At 44.1% G+C, this 17,905-nt stretch overlaps 1 protein-coding gene across 2 annotated transcripts in view; it reads left to right on the top strand.

The window, feature by feature from the left end:
- The window catches only part of LOC126158474 (uncharacterized), a 351,849-nt gene that overhangs the window by 144,409 nt on the left and 189,535 nt on the right, over window positions 1–17,905 (top strand). Inside the window, exon 1 of one of the 2 annotated variants that reach the window (XM_049916448.1) lies at window positions 6,860–7,043. The exons of the other annotated variant lie outside the window; for it this stretch is intronic. Within the exon in view, the coding sequence (XP_049772405.1) occupies window positions 6,941–7,043 (103 nt within the window). The 5' untranslated portion in view covers window positions 6,860–6,940. Of the gene's footprint in view, window positions 1–6,859; window positions 7,044–17,905 lie in introns of those variants that run through there. 2 annotated transcript variants of the gene reach the window in all.

Raw genomic sequence — 17,905 nt, 5'->3', positions numbered from 1 at the left:
TAACTTTCGACTCGTTCGTATCTGGTTCAGGGACTCTAATTTCAAATTGACCGAGCGAGGTGGCGCAGTGGTTAGCACACTGGACTCGCATTCGCGAGAACGACAGTTCAGTCCCGAGTCCGGCCATCCTGATTTAGGTTTTCCATGATTTCCCTAAATCGCTCCAAGCAAATGCCGGGATGGTTCCTTTGAAAGGGCACGGCCGACTTCCTTCCCCGTCCTTCCATAAGCCGATGAGACCGATGACCTCGCTGTCAGGTCTCCTCCCACAAAAACAAAACGACATAAACTTGACTGGCATGAAATCGAAAACCATTGACTTTATTTCATAGTGATTATTCAGTTGCTTTCGTTAATTTTGAGAGGTATACACAGCTTCAGACGAGAATACTGTTAAAAAATACGTGTGAGGTCGACATATTATGTACGCATGCAACTTACTATTTTTCGCGTAACATAATGTGTTCTCGAACAAGACTTTAAACTAGTTTGGGCAGCTGTGTCCACCTCTCCTCACCTTCAATTTCCCGCGAATAAAAGAGCTCTGATTGTCACTGCGCTGTACAGTACTTCGTACTCGGGAATTTGGCGACTTCAGCAGTGCGGAGCGGGTGACCAACAGCCACTGCTCGCTACAGTTTAAAAGCTGTACTTTCCGAAGGTCATAACTGCGTCCTATCAGAATTATGGCCCAAATTCTCGCACGTGATCGACTGCTGAGGCCGATATCTTTCAAGTATGCTTTTTTCTCCATAAAATGTGAGGTCAAATCGGTAACGTGTCCTTCTCAGTGAATGAAGTGCCTCAAAGGGAATGGTAAATATTTCAAGCTACCAATAGTCAAATATTAGATAGTTCCTATCACACATATCCAATTGTAGCGATGCAAGGGGTACCATATTTGTTATAAAAGTCAGTAAATTACTCAACGGACAGTATTTTTCAGTACAGGTATTTCGTTCATTCCAACCAAGAGTCGATTCGTGACATCATCGTCCAGACACGAGTTGACTGTAATCTGAATCCGGTTTAGCAAACTAACAATTTCTCTCAGGCGATAAAATTTTATTGCTTATCAAATACAAGTTCTTGAAGTTTATTCAGAATCGAAAATGTTTAGTTAGTGATTACATGCCCTGATTTATTTGTTTAATATAATTTGTTTAATATGTTTTGAATTTTGTATGCATTAAAAAAACTGAGAATTTATGTGCGGCTTTTACTCGGAGACGAGTTATTACTTAAGAGTGCTGGAAGTGCGCGCGTGCAGTTCGCTGACCTATATGGTGAATTTTATTGTGTGATCTTGACCCTAAGGGAGAGTAAATCCAGTTCTATTTAAACTTCACGTGAGATAGACACATCATCTTATTACAAAAGAGTCGTTTAGCCCATTACGGAAAACTGAAACCTGCGCGCTCGATTTGAAATACGTTACACGCCAGTGCGTGATCGAGCTGTCCAGTAAATCGCGTACAGCTGTTTCAAATGCGTTTGGATTTAATGCACGAAGTTGGAAATTACGTTTGAGACAAGTTCTGATTTTGACAAAAAATGAACCGAAAGTTTATTCAAAATATCAAGGTCCAGTTTTAATTGAGACACGTATCATCTTGTTGATTACGTTGCCTAGCAGCACTGTAAAGCAGCTTAATTAATTCATTAGAACGATTTGCGACGTAGTAAGTCCCATTACACACACAAAATATTGCACGACGTTTGCTGACCGCATTAGAGTATGACAGTGTTTTTCTTTCCATAAATGCCAATAAACCGGCAGTTTCAAAAGCTAAATTATTAACTGTTGTGTAACTTCATTGATTGTCCTACACCACTATGGAACTTGTTGTATCGTGTCTTTTCGCAAGAGATCTCAAGAAGCCGGGATAAACAAGAAGAAAAAGACTACAGAAGAGGCATCGGTATATAATCTTGTTGTTGGGAGAGATACAGCTAGTTGAACGTTTGAGGTCGACACGTGCTTGACATAAGGGAATAAATCGTCAAAACTTTCCACAATGCAATTGAAATGGCAGCACTCACAGATACCGCCAACAAAACGTAACGTCAAGGTCAAGGTTTCTAGGGAGGGAAGTTTTGACGTTGACATCGATGATGATGGTGGTAGTGGTTACGGTAGTGGCGACACATTTTGAGGACAGTATCCGCACATACCACTGAATGTATCTGTTGTTTTGCCTGGCACTATCACAGCACAGGCCTACATTGATGTTTTAAGCACCTTCTTGCTTCCCACTGTTGAAGAGCAATTCGGGGATTGCGATTACATCTTTCAACACGGTCGAGCACCTGTTCATAATGCACGGCCTGTGGCGGAGTGGTTACACGACAATAACATCCCTGTAATGGACTGGCCTGCACAGAGTCCTGACCTGAATCCTATAGAACACCTTTGGAATGTTTTGAACGCCGACTTCGTGCCAGGCCTCACCGACCGACATTGATACCTCTCCTCAGCGCAGCACTCTGTGAAGAATGGGCTGCCATTCCCCAAGAAAAATTCCAGCACCTGACTGAACGTATGCCTACGAGAATGGAAGCTGTCATCAAGGCTAAGGGTGGGCCAACACCATATAGAATTCCAGCATTACCGATGGAGGGCGCCACGAACTTGTAAGTCATTTTCAGCCAGGTGTCCGGATACTTTTGATCACCTAGTGTATCTATGTATTTGAATACGCATGTCTATACAAGTTTCTTTGGCGCTTCAGTGTATAAGTAAACAATAATTATTTTTTTCTCAATTAGTATTATTAACGCGGTGGAGGCTAAAGGTTCCTCACATAGTCCACCCACTACACACACATGTTATGCTTTGTCCCGTACATAGCTGATGATAAAAGCGAGACGTATACATCACAAATGCTAAATATGTAAAGAAAATGAATTCTCCGAGTTGTAGACAGTAGTCCTTTTTCGCTTCGGAACAGATAGACGAATTAACTGACAGCACGATACAGCAGTAATGACATAAGGGCTGCTACAGTGCTGTACACAGTATATTATTATTATTATTATTATTATTATTTTCGATTATTCCTATTTAAAGAGAGCGTTTGAACTTGAATTCATTTATGATGATTGTTTATGTTTTTTCTGAGCCCAAGTTTTCTTCATGTGTTCGCTCCGCTGTCCATTTGCATCCAGGTCTCTTCTGTGTTGTGGTATCAAATTTATGTTTTTTGATGATGTTCCTGAATTCAGTTCTATTTTCTGCATCGTTTACTGCTATGTGTGCTTGTCTGAGGTCCTCTTCAACTTCTTTTATCCATTTTGTTTTTCCCCTGCCTGAGTTGATTACTTTAAGAAATCGCTTTGAAATTCTGTTTTCATTCATCCTGTGGATATGTCCGTAGAACTGCATTCTTCTTTTCCTTATTGTATCCGTAATCTTGTCTGTGTATTTATATAATTCTGATGTTGGTCTCTTCTTCCAGATTCCTTGCTCTTGTATCGGGCCAAAGATTTTCCTGAGAATTTTCCTTTCTTGTTTCTCTATTTCTTTGATTTTAGTTTGCCCACCTATTTGTGTTGTTTCAGATGCATACAGTGCCTCCGGAAGTACGACAGTGTTGTAGTGCCTCTATTTTGCGTTAATGGATATGGACTTTTTGTTATAATAGTTCCACGTGAGTGTACACAGTATATTATTATTATTACTACTATATTAGCAGCTGTGGACGGACACAAATCATTAACAGCCCGAAGTTTTCAAAGTTCTGCCAGTTCAGAAGTAAGGAGTGCAGCAGTCAAATGATTTACGGACAGTAAGTATAGCGCATACAATTAACTTGGTGGATTTTAAACGGAGTTGCAGTATCCAAGTCTAGCAAGTGCCACCATGGAGAGGATTAATGCAGGGATTTCGTAACAAGTGTCTACCCTCACTGGAGATAGTTAGCTTTCTTATCTGAGAAGGAATTGTTGGTAGCGCTTGCGATGCACCACGAATTCCTTCGTCGTTCATTCTAAAACACACACACACACACACACACACACACACACACACACACACACACACACACGTCCTTACTGTGGATAGTTAGCTTTCTTATTTGAGAAGGAGTTGTTGGTAGACTTGCGATACGCCACGAAGTCCTTCCTCATTCATTCTAGCACACACACACACACACACACACACACACACACACACACACACATACACACATGCAAACAAAATATCATTCATTGTTTTAAAAATAAAAGTGTTCCAAGAAAAGTCTTTCATTTTACAGTTCAGTTGTAAGACGTGTATATTTCTATTGTCTATTGTCAACTCACAATTTATGAAAGATGTTTATATTTTATTAATAGGATTAAGTAGGAATAATTAATATTTGACATGCTGGAAATAATGGTGGTAGCAGGGAATGTCTGCACCAAAGTATTGTTGACAAGAGAGACTGACAATTGATATAATTTTAAAAAGGGCGGGAGAGACCGCGTATGGATACATTTTAAGAAAAGAGCGGGAAAGACCACGCATTGATACATTTTGTGATGGTAGCAGGTATTGTCTGCACCAGAAAGCATTGTTAGCAGGAGAGACCGCACTTTAGCGTTCGTAGGAAGTCAGTAGTAAGCGAGATGTGAAGCGAGTTGGTAGCAGGTCTGAAGCCAGAGGTTGAGAGGAGTAGTGTACCTGCCAGCCACCAGCTATGATTTACAAGAGATTATAAACGGATGTACAGAGACATCAACTAACTATTATCATCAGAGGAGCTAATATTATTGAATTATTTTCTTTGAGAAACTCAAGAATACTGAAGGTGTGTTTGCGCGGTGCTAGTTGTAAGATTATTGTAAAAAGTAAGTCCCATTTGACCGTTGGTAAAATCATTTCATTACCAACAGTAAATATTTGAAGCGTTTTCAGAATATAATTAATTTTTGCCAGCAATGTTACATTACTGATTATAATCCATCCCAAAAACCATCAACATAAAACTTTGTAAAAATTTTATTGTTGTCAAGAAAAAGTGTAACTATGAATTACGTAACTTCAGTCAAAATTAATTAAAGAATAAAGTCAGCTTTGCTATTAAAGAATAACGTCAGCTTTGGTAACAAATACAGCCACTTATTATGACAGCCCATCAGCAGTTAATAGAGTATAGTAAACCAGAGTAAGTATATTCATGTCGCAGTTCGATGTAACAGTCAGATGGCGATCCAGTAACAGTAAAAAAAGGCAAGGAACAGTTTTGGGTTATTGCAGATAACGACTGAGGGCCACGACGACGACACATTCTATGTTTCGTCGAAATAATCAGAAAATCACTTTTAATAAGCAGCAATTAAATTTGTATGCGAAGATTGAGAAAGAGAATAAATTTCAAAGGAAAGATTTCATTTGTTATTATTAAGCAAGGGATAGAGATCCTAAGGGAAGGTTACAGAACGCAGCATGTCATTCTCAATGGAGAGAAGTCTTCCGAAGTAAGAGTGATTTCAGGTGTGCCGCAGGGGAGTGTCATAGGACCGTTGCTATTCACAATATACATAAATGACCTTGTGGATGACATCGGAAGTTCACTGAGGCTTTTTGCAGATGATACTGTGGTGTATCGAGAGGTTGTAACAATGGAAAATTGTACTGAAATGCAGGAGGATCTGCAGCGAATTGACGCATGGTGCAGGGAATGGCAATTAAATCTCAATGTAGACAAGTGTAATGTGCTGCGAATACATAGAAAGATAGATCCCTTATCATTTAGCTACAAAATAGCAGGTCAGCAACTGGAAGCTGTTAATTCCATAAATTATCTGGGAGTACGCATTAGGAGTGATTTAAAATGGAATGATCATATAAAGTTGATCGTCGGTAAGGCGGATGCCAGACTGAGATTCATTGGAAGAATCCTAAGGAAATGCAATCCGAAAACAAAGGAAGTAGGTTACAGTACGCTTGTTCGCCCACTGCTTGAATACTGCTCAGCGGTGTGGGACCCGTACCAGATAGGGTTGATAGAAGAGATAGAGAAGATCCAACGGAGAGCAGTGCGCTTCGTTACAGGATCATTTAGTAATCGCGAAAGCGTTACGGAGATGATAGATAATCTCCAGTGGAAGACTCTGCAGGAGAGACGCTCAGTAGCTCGGTACAGGCTTTTGTCAAAGTTTCGAGAACATAACTTCACCGAAGAGTCAAGCAGTATATTGCTCCCTCTTACGTTTATCTCGCGAAGAGACCATGAGGATAAAATAAGATAGGTTGGAGCCCACACAGAAGCATACCGACAATCCTTCTTTCCACTAACAATACGAGACTGGAATAGAAGGGAGAACCGACAGAGGTACTCAGGATACCCTCCGCCACACACCGTCAGGTGGCTTGCGGAGTATGGATGTAGATGTACATAGGTTATTGTAAAAGGGAAGGTTGTCATTAATAAAAGAGATATAGAGGAGACGGTTATTGCGTAATAACAAAAGAGGTATAGAGGAGACGGGTAGGTTTCACAGTTAGGTGCTAAAGTTGGTGATAATGTGGGAGAAGGGGGAGCAGCAGACGGGGGGGGGGGGGGGATAGCTAATGTCTAACGGCACTCAGGGGTGACGATTTAGGAAAGGTTAGGAACCCCTGATGTAGGAGACGTAGCAAGCGCTTGCATTGGAGACAGAGCACGGAGACCGCACCGTTGTTCGGAATGCGAGACAAAGCGGAGATCTCAGGGCAGCGGTCAGGCGCCGCTGGCTTGTATGGGCAGTAATCCGGAGATAAGTGACACTGCCTGCGGTGCGGGAGGGATTGGGCGGGGGGGGGGGAGGAGGAGTGGGGGCGGAGAAGTAGGAAGCGCTGACCGAGCAAGTGGCTGTGTGTGGCTGGTGGCGCGTCGGTGCGTGAGCGTCGCCCGCTGCGAGCGTGACACCGCTAAGTGGAGGGAGTGGCCGGCCAGTCGTCCGCCAGCTGTCAGCCATGCCGGTCGCCTCCGCCAGGGACTTCTGGAGGCGCTTCGACCAGCGGCCCGCCGCCCCCGGAGACCCTCCGTCGCCCGTCTGGTCCTCGATATACTGCACCAGTGAGTACCGACACCGCCCAGCTTCGCTCTCTGCACGGTGATTATTCGACAACAATGACAGCAACATTGGATGCGCCACTAGGAAGCGTAGTACCATTCATCATCATCAGTGTTCTGCCTAGAGGCAGGTTTCCATATGGTAGTTCTCCAGGCTGTCCGGTCTTCTGCCATCCTCTTCAGGTCTGCATAATTTCCTCTTCCCTTTATGTCGTCTATCATCTTGTATCTCGTTCTTCCTCTCAGTCTTCTTCCACAAACCAATCCTTCCAAAGCATCTACAAGCAAGCACTCCCTTCTCAATGTATGTCCTTGTGGTGTCACCGCCAGACACCACACTTGCTAGGTGGTAGCCTTTAAATCGGCCGCGGTCCGTTAGTATACGTCGGACCCGCGTTCGCCACTGTCAGTGATTGCAGACCGAGCGCCGCCACACGGCAGGTCTAGAGAGACTTCCTAGCACTCGCCCCAGTTGTACAGCCGACTTTGCTAGCGATGGTTCACTGCCTACTTACGTTCTCATTTGCCGAGACGATAGTTTAGCATAGCCTTCAGCTACGTCATTTGCTACGACCTAGCAAGGCGCCATTATCAGTTACTATTGATATTGTGAATCATGTACCGTCAAGAGCGACGTTCATCATTAATGGATTAAAGTTAAGTATTCCACCAGCTACGTCCGTTTTTGTAAATTCTAATTTCCTTGTCATGTTCCAGACCTCACGCCAGCCTGCGTGAGCTAAAACGCGTGCATTTCGGCCTCCTTTAGTAAAACGGTGTTGGCTCTCTTGCCAACCACAACAGTCCTAACCAGTTCTTTTTCCTTTCTCTTACAACTTTCAGTAGACATCTTCTCTCACAAACCCTTTCCAATACTCTTTCATTACTCACTCTTTCCATCCAGCCTATTCTCTCCATTCTCCCCCATATCCACATCTCAAACGCTTCTAACCTTTTTTCATCCTCTCGTCTCAGTGTCCATGTTTCTGCCCCATATAGTGCCACACTCCAGACAAAACATTTGCCAAGCCTTTTCCTTCGTCCTTTATCTAATTTGCCACATAAGAGTCTCCTCTTTCTGTTGAATGCCTCCTTCGCTATGGCAATTCGAGTTTTCACCTCCTGGTGACATCTCAAGTCTTCAGTTATTGTGCTTCCGAGATATTTAAATTCACTTACTTGGCTAATGGTAGATTGTCCTTTTTTAATATTGGACAGTCTGCGTCTTGTACTGATGACCATACTCTTTGTTTTTGCTGTGTTTATTTGCATCCCATATTCCACACAAGCTTCATTCAGATCTTTGAGCATGTTATTCACTGTCCGCTCACTTTCTGCCACTAATACCATGTCATCAGCAAATCTTATACATTCTATTCTCTTTCCACCAATACATATTCCTCTTTTCCCATCTAAGCTTTTCGCAACAATCCCTTCAAGGTATACGTTAAACAACAGTGGGGAAGGCAACAACCTTGTCTAACACCTCGTCCAATGCTGCTTCCTTCTGACATTTCATTTCCAATCCTTATCCTTACCTTCTGGTGTAAATATAGATTCTGTATCAGTCGTCTCTCTTTCCAATCTACTCCTTTCCTCTTCAAGATATCCATCAGCTTGTTCCACTAAACTCTGTCAAAAGCCTTTTCTACATCTATAAAAACAGCAAAGATTTCTCTACCCTTTTCCATGTATCTTTCCCCTCTTCCAAATCCGAACTGCTCCTCTGCAATCCCTCTATCCAGCTTGCCATAAAACCTTCTATTCAACACTCTCAGCAAAACTTTAGCTGCGTGAGAAATTAGACTGATGGTCCGGTGCTCTTCACATTTTCACCATTCATAACGTACATTAAACTCAGTCGCTCAGTGACCACACTGCCGCCGAACGAAAGATAGTACACAGGTCCAAGACCGTACCCAGTAACGGACTAAAGTCGTCAGCACATGGACCGTGCACCCGAAAGACAATGTTGAGGGTGCCGAGTTTCTGACGTCACACCGTTGGAAAAGGACGTCGTGGAACCTTTCCGAGCGTGCAGAGCAATACGATGCACGACAGAGGTTCTGTACGTCAGATTTGGACGTAGACCTACGGGAGGGAAAAATACACGCCTTCTCCTTTCAGTACACAGACTGGAGACGTTCAGCCCATTTTTGGTGGGTTTTGTATTATAACTTACGTCCGATGAATACAGGGTGTTCGGAAATTCTGTTACAAATTTCTGTGACTTGTAGAGGGGAATGAGTACGTAATATACTGAATAGTAATCAGTGTCCGGAAACGTCATCCAACGACGCTACATAGCTTTAAAGTTATAGGTGTCGCCGGCCGTTGTGGCCGAGCGGTTCTAGGCGCTACAGTCTGGAACCGCGAGACCGCTACGGTCGCAGGTTCGAATCCTGCCTCGGGCATGGTTGTGTGTAATGTGCTTAGGTTAGTTAGGTTTAAATAGTTCTAAGTTCTAGGGGACTGATGACCTCAGAATTTAAGTCCCATAGTGCTCAGAGCCATTTGAACAATTTTATAGGTATCGGCACTTGTAAATGTATGTACATACGGAGTAATTCTGTGATGGTGTTACAAAATTTCAAGGGTGATGGAGAAGGGTAAACGAACCAATTTGAAATAAGATTATTGGGTTGAGTGGATTTGGGGGAGGAGACCAAACTGCGAGGTCATCGGTCTCATCGGATCGGGGAAGGATGAGGAAGGAAGTCGGTCGTGCCCTTTCAAAGGAACCATCCCGGCATGTGCCTGAAGCGATACAGGGAAATCACGGAAAACCTAAATCAGGATGACCGGACGCGGGGTTGAACGGTCGTCCTCACGAATCCGAGTCCAGTGTGATAACCACTGCGCCACCTCGCTCGGTCAATTTGAAATTAGAGTCCCTGAACCAGATACGAACGAGTCGAAAGTTATTAACGAAAACCTTTCTAATACCTCTGACTGTGGATTACATGTACCGGTACTGTTGTTACTAGAACTGTAGGGTATGCAGCTTCCAGAGGTAGTAGTACGGAACAAAATAAGAAATAAGTGTCTAGTAAATGCAGTCTCTGAAGTCCGTACTTCAAGAGCTATGCGCATTTGTTCAATAGAGGAGAGGTATGCCACACTAGCGAGGATGAACAAGTGCTCATAGTTCCTCAGATATGCATTTTAGAGTGCATGTTTACGAGAAATGTTTTTCTTACCACTCTGAAAGTTGCGTACCCTACAATATTAGCATCAACAGTGTCGGTACATGTATTGCGGTTTCAGAGGTACCAGAATGATTTCGCTTGTGGCTTTCCACTCGTTCATTTCCGGACCAGTGACCCTTACCTGAAATTGACAGGTTTATTCCTCTCCATAATCGTTGAAATTTTGACACCATCACCGAATCAACCGACGCCTGTAACTTTTAAGGTCTGTAGCGTCTTTGGATGACGTTTCCGGGCACGGGTTCCTATTCAATATAGTACGTATTTACTCCCTCTACGAGCCCTAGATGTTTGGAACGGGAATTTCCGAACACACTGTAAATGCCGTTTCAAAGCAGCAGCAAAATGACCTCTGGAAAACCTGTTGTGTATAGGTAGCATTTGTTGTGAAAAAGACGGGAAACGTCATATTGATGCTTAAATAATTTTCGAATTTTGACTCGTGTGTTATGAAAGTATGTCGCACAAAGGCACATTGAAGATCCAGCAAAGACACTTTTTTTTCTTGGTATGATTTGTTATAATTACACGTCAGTTAATGAAAGACCAACCAATGAAGCCTGCAGAAGATAGTAACATACAAGACAACGTCAGCTTTTACAGACGTGTGCGCTCTCTCTCCCAGGAGTGTGTGTTGGACTGGCTTATCTACAAGTGAGCTTACACTATCTGCAATAATATATTTTGTACTCTCGTGTTTAGCGTTTGCATTTTTCAAGTTTTCTTAAGATTCTGCTACTGAGCAGTACAGTTATCGAAAAAAGGCAGCACTAGGGTTTTATGAGAAAGTGAGAAAGATGAAATACTTTTTATCTTATGTGGAAGACTATTGTAAATTTGTGTCGCCCTATTTGTAATGCAATTTTGCGTGCTGCTGTCTTTATTGACTATGCACGGACTTTCGTTTTTGCGCATTCATAGATACTGAAATTTTTATTTGTGTATACTACAGACAGAACAGCACGACTCGCATATGGAGAAGGAAGAAAATGTGTGTTTTAATAGTGCCGTCCATTTCGTAAACAAACAGTGCGATTTGTAAGTCGGATACAGCTGACAAGTGCCGCTGGGGCGCGCTGTCGATCCCGTGTACCACGTTGAGAGAGGCGTACCGTATGCACAAGTTGCTTCGTTTCCGAGCGATTAGCGTGCACGTTGAACTCGGCACACTCAACGTTGACGTTCGAATGCATCGTCCGCGTGCCGACGGCTTAAGGGTGGGAAGGGGGTGGAAAATGGGGACACTTTGCGGTGAATGGCGAATAAGATTTCAAGAGACTCATCATCAGAGAGTATCCAAACCGATACTGAATTGTCTGGTGCTGTAGAATGAGAGGTTGGTTTGCAAGATTTCTTCGTGGGGATAGGGGTGAGAGAGGGGGGGAGAGGATTTAGCTGCTCCCCCTGCCCCTCATTGTGTATGCTCTTATCAGGTCCGAAAGACTGCTATCAGACTTCGAATATTGTTTCATTGTGTCACATCGTGATAAGGTTCCTCCTTTCAATCTACGCAAGGCAGACACTGAGACTAACGATCACATAAAATAAGAGTCTACTACAACCACTCAATAGACGAAAGATATTTCGGTCTGATGATGTACTTGCACGACAGTACAGAGGTTATGTGTAAGATCTAAGCAGCAGTTTATCGTAGGACGCTAAGGAAACGGAAGGTGCCAAGCAGTGATACAAACGGTACAAGTCATTTCGTTATCAAAAAGAGTCATCGAGAACATGCACATAATTATAGGCCTATATCCCTTCCTTTAATATGTTATAGTACTATTAAGTATCCTCGAATACAGGGTGGTTATAATTAAACTTTCGCTACTTGTGCGACATAAAACTATTTGCGTGTCGGTACCTAACTTAATAAGATGTGCAAATTGTGCGCTACAGGATTTGCGTGGGATTTGCGCTAGTGTCATGACTTGCCCTTGTGCACCAGTACTGGTATGGCGACATAGGGAGGGACTCGTACCCCAGAACCAACAATATGCAGCGTGAACGGCACACGTTACAGTGATCTACTTCTCTGCGGGAGAGAGATGCTTAGGACGCAATGTGTTGATGCACGATGGACCACCACTTCACATTTATCGCGAGTTCACCGTGTTACTCCGTAACACATTTGGAGGATAGCGAATCATTGACCGATCGGCTCAAACTGTTTGGCCACCGAGAACACCAGATTAAAACCTGTGTGATTTATGGCTGTGGGGTTGCCTGAAGGACAGTTTTATCAACGGGACACTAAAACACGCTGGAGGTTGGAGGTAAGCATAGTGGGGGAGGTAGCCAACATCCCACCCGAGGTGTTTCGCGCAGCAGTAGAGCAATCTCTAGTACGGTTCAAGGCTATCTTGGATGCAATCGATATTGAGCAACGTTTGTAACCTGGAACGTAAACATGGCACGAAATTTACAAATGCTACCCTCTCACGTGGAAAATAAAATGTGTTTCTTTCAATGGTTCATTCGTTACTTGTCTTCTGCACGTTCTTAAAAAATTTTCCACGTTCAATTGTCCTTTCGTTTTTCCTGGGGATCCTGTTAACCGAAAATCTTCTCTTTAGGAATCATCAAAAATACCACAAACAGGTCTCTTTTGAAACAGCTCTGTGTTCCTCCATAAGATTGGGAGGGCCACAAATAAAATCGTTTAGGTTAATGCAGTGTTCCTTCAGTTTTATAAGGCATTTGATACAGTTTCGCACAGTCACTGTGTGAAGAAGAACACGTAAATTAGTATAATGTTTGTAACTCGATTTACGACCTAGCAGACAGATCCCAACGCGTCATTCTTAAAGGGGTGAAATCGTCAGAAGAAAAACTGGAGAGTTCCACATGGCTGTTATATAGCACCGTTACTGTTGACAGCTTATATAAATGGTCTGGCGGATAACGTCAAAAGCCCCCTGAGGCTGTTCGCAGATGACTCCGACGTATACGGAGAAGTTGCAAGGCCGAGAAGTTGCAAGGCCAAGAACCTGTAGCATCATGCAGGGAGCCTTACACCGAATCAACTCTGTCTCAGAGGCTGCCAATTTAGCCTCGTGGTAAATAAATATGACCTATTATGTATAAATAGGCGGAAAGACTCACTAAAAATCGATTACAGAGATGTTTACGTTCAAATGGCTCTGAGCATTATGCGACTTAACAGCTATGGTCATCAGTCCCCTAGAACTTAGAACTACTTAAACCTAACTAACCTAAGGTCATCATACAACACCCAGTCAACACGAGGCAGAGAAAATCCCTGACCCCGCCCGGAATCGAACACGGGAACCCGGGGGCGGGAAGCGAGAACGCTACCCCACGACCACGAGCTGAGGACACAGATGTTTAGGAAGTTTGTGGTAAGTTCCTATGGGACCAAACTGCTGAGGTCATCAGACCCCAGGCTTATATACTACTTAATGTAACTTAAACTAAGCCGGCCGGTGTAGCCGTGCGGTTCTAAGCGCTTCAGTTTGGAACCGCGTGTCCGCTACGGTCGCAGGTTCGAATCCTGCCTCGGGCATGGATGTGTGTGATGTCCTTAGGTTAGTTAGGTTGAAGTAGTTCTAAGTTCTAGGGGACTGATGACCTCAGCAGTTAAGTCCCATAGTGCTCAGAGCCATTTTAACCATTAACTTAAACTAACTTACGTTAAGGACAACACACACACCCATGCCCGAGGGAAGACTCGAACGTCCGACGTGGGAAGCCGCGTGAATCGTGGCAAGGCGCCTAGACCGCGCGGCTACACAGTTGTTGTTATTGTTGTTATCTTCCGTCCGAAAACTACTCTCATACAAAGTATTCTGTAGTCGGGGCAAGAGCAGCTGCAGCAGTACATTTTACAGCAAGAACACCACAGATAGCCGTATCTTGAACCAATTTTATTAAGATACCATTAATTTCGTGGTTTATAACTATATCATCAGGTGCATATCTGAGCAACAAGAAATAAGTAATGACAGAGGTTGAACACTTATACCTAAATTAATACCAGAGCCATAAGCGCCTAATTATGAGAATAGATGTTGTTGTTGTTGTGGTCTTCAGTCCTGAGATTGGTATGATGCAGCTCTCCACGCTACTCCATCCTGTGCAAGTTTCTTCATCTCCCAGTACCTACTGCAACCTACATCCTTCTGAATCTGCTTAGTGTATTCATCTCTTGGTCTCCCTCTACGACGATTTTTATCCTCCAATCTGCCCTCCAATGCTAAATTTGTGATCCCTTGATGCCTCAGAACATGTCCTACCAACCGGTCCCTTCTTCTTGTCAAGTTGTGCCACAAACTCCTCTTCTCCCCAATTCTATCCAATACCTCCTCATTAGTTATGTCATCTACCCATCTAATCTTCAGCATTCTTCTGTAGCACCACATTTCGAAAGCTTCTGTTCTCTTCCTGTCTAAACTATTTATCGTCCATGTTTCACTTCCATACATGGCTACACTCCATACAAATACTTTCGGAAACGACTTCCTGACACTTAAATCTATACTCGATGTTAACAAATTTCTCTTCTTCAGAAACGTTTTCGTTGCCATTGCCACTCTACATCTTATATCTTCTCTACTTTGACCATCATCAGTTATTTTGCTCCCCAAATAGCAAAACTCCTTTACTACTTTAAGTGTCTCATTTCCTAATCTAATTCCCTCATCATCACCAGACTTAATTCGACTACATTCCATTATCCTCGTTTTGCTTTTGTTAGTGTTCATCTTATATCCTCCTTTCAAGACACTGTCCATTCCGTTCAACTTCTCTTCCAAGTCCTTTGTTGTCTCTGACAGGATTACAATGTCATCGGCGAATCTCAAAGTTTTTATTTCTTCTCCATTGATTTTAATACCTACTCCGAATTTTTCTTTTGTTTCGTTTACTGCTTGCTCAATATACTGATTGAATAACATTGGGGAGAGGCTACAACCCTGTCTTACTCCCTTCCCAACCACTGCTTCCCGTTCATGTCCCTCGACTCTTATAACTGCCATCTTGTTTCTGTACAAATTGTAAATAGCCTTTCGCTCCCTGTATTTTACCCCTGCCACCTTTAGAATTTGAAAGAGAGTATTCCAGACAACATTGTCAAAAGCTTTCCCTAAGTCTACAAATGCTAGAAACGTAGGTTTTGCATTTCCTTAATCATTCTTCTAAGATAAGTCGTAAGGTCAGTATTGCCTCACGTGTTCCAGTATTTCTACGGAATCCAAACTGATCCTCCCCAAGGTCGGCTTCTACTAGTTTTTCCATTCGTCTGTAAGGAATTCGCGTTAGTATTTTGCAGCTGTGGCTTCTTAAACTGAGAATAGATAGAAACAAATATACTTACAAAAATGAAAATTTGGTAAACAATATGGCGGAGAGTATGGAAGACCTGGCCTTTATAGTTAAAACCTTAATTTCTATAGGGCGGAAATTCAGTGAATAAAAAAGGTGGGCGACGGAAAATATCTCCTGCCATGTAACAAGGACGCGCCTATAACCGAAGAACGAAAGTCAGACTTTGGACCAAAAGCAACATATCGTCGAGGCAAGAAGAATCAGGCTGTGTTGCGTGGACTCTCTAATAAGGAATCTGCTTCTTACCTCGATGATACAATGCTTTTGGTCCAACGTCTCACTGTCGCTCTTTGAATATAGCCGCGTCCTTGTTATGTGAGCCGGCCTTGGTGACCCAGCGGTTGTAGGCGCTTCACTCCGGAACCGCGCGACTGTTACGGTCGCAGGTTCGAATCCTGCCTCGGGCATGGATGTGGGCTATGTCCTTAGGTTAGTTAGGTTTAAGTAGTTCTAAGTTCTAGGGGACTGATGACCTCGGATGTTAAGTCCCATTGTGCTCAGAGCCATTTTAACCACTTTTTTCTTGTTACGTGGCATGGGATACTTTCCGTCGCCCAAAGTTTTATTCGACTATCCACCCTAAGGATATTATGATTTAACTATGAAGTCTGGGTCTCCTATATTTTCCGCCACGTTCTTTACCATGTTTTAATTTTTGTAAATACACTCCTGGAAATGGAAAAAAGAACACATTGACACCGGTGTGTCAGACCCACCATACTTGCTCCGGACACTGCGAGAGGGCTGTACAAGCAATGATCACACGCACGGCACAGCGGACACACCAGGAACCGCGGTGTTGGCCGTCGAATGGCGCTAGCTGCGCAGCATTTGTGCACCGCCGCCGTCAGTGTCAGCCAGTTTGCCGTGGCATACGGAGCTCCATCGCAGTCTTTAACACTGGTAGCATGCCGCGACAGCGTGGACGTGAACCGTATGTGCAGTTGACGGACTTTGAGCGAGGGCGTATAGTGGGCATGCGGGAGGCCGGGTGGACGTACCGCCGAATTGCTCAACACGTGGGGCGTGAGGTCTCCACAGTACATCGATGTTGTCGCCAGTGGTCGGCGGAAGGTGCACGTGCCCGTCGACCTGGGACCGGACCGCAGCGACGCACGGATGCACGCCAAGACCGTAGGATCCTACGCAGTGCCGTAGGGAACCGCACCGCCACTTCCCAGCAAATTAGGGACACTGTTGCTCCTGGGGTATCGGCGAGGACCATTCGCAACCGTCTCCATGAAGCTGGGCTACGGTCCCGCACACCGTTAGGCCGTCTTCCGCTCACGCCCCAACATCGTGCAGCCCGCCTCCAGTGGTGTCGCGACAGGCGTCAATGGAGGGACGAATGGAGACGTGTCGTCTTCAGCGATGAGAGTCGCTTCTGCCTTGGTGCCAATGATGGTCGTATGCGTGTTTGGCGCCGTGCAGGTGAGCGCCACAATCAGGACTGCATACGACCGAGGCACACAGGGCTAACACCCGGCATCATGGTGTGGGGAGCGATCTCCTACACTGGCCGTACACCACTGGTGATCGTCGAGGGGACTCTGAATAGTGCACGGTACATCCAAACCGTCATCGAACCCATCGTTCTACCATTCCTAGACCGGCAAGGGAACTTGCTGTTCCAACAGGACAATGCACGTCCGCATGTATCCCGAGCCACCCAACGTGCTCTAGAAGGTGTAAGTCAACTACCCTGGTCAGCAAGATCTCCGGATCTGTCCCCCATTGAGCATATTTGGGACTGGATGGAACGTCGTCTCACGCGGTCTGCACGTCCAGCACGAACGCTGGTCCAACTGAGGCGCCAGGTGGAAATGGCATGGCAAGCCGTTCCACAGGACTACATCCAGCATCTCTATGATCGTCTCCATGGAAGAATAGCAGCCTGCATTGCTGCGAAAGGTGGATATACACTGTACTAGTGCCGACATTGTGCATGCTCTGTTGCCTGTGTCTATGTGCCTGTGGTTCTGTCAGCGTGATCATGTGATGTATCTGACCCCAGGAATGTGTCAATAAAGTTTCCCCTTCCTGGGACAATGAATTCACGGTGTTCTTATTTCAATTTCCAGGAGTGTACATTTGTTTTTAGCTATTTTCGTAATTAGGTGCTTTTGGCTCTGGTATTACTTTGATGCACAGTGGTTTCTGTCTCTATCACTGTTTATTTTTTGTTGTTTAGATATGTACCTGATGAAGTGGCTATAAGCCACGAAAGCGGCAGCGCTTTAATGACATTGGTGCAATATACAGCTGTTTGCGGAGTTCTTGGTATAAAATGTAATCTGATACAATTCTCGA

This window comes from Schistocerca cancellata, chromosome 1 (genome assembly GCF_023864275.1).
Source record: "Schistocerca cancellata isolate TAMUIC-IGC-003103 chromosome 1, iqSchCanc2.1, whole genome shotgun sequence".
Lineage (NCBI taxonomy): Eukaryota > Metazoa > Arthropoda > Insecta > Orthoptera > Acrididae > Schistocerca > Schistocerca cancellata.
Note: the sequence above shows the minus strand (reverse complement) of the source record. Positions and strands in the feature narration are given on the sequence as shown.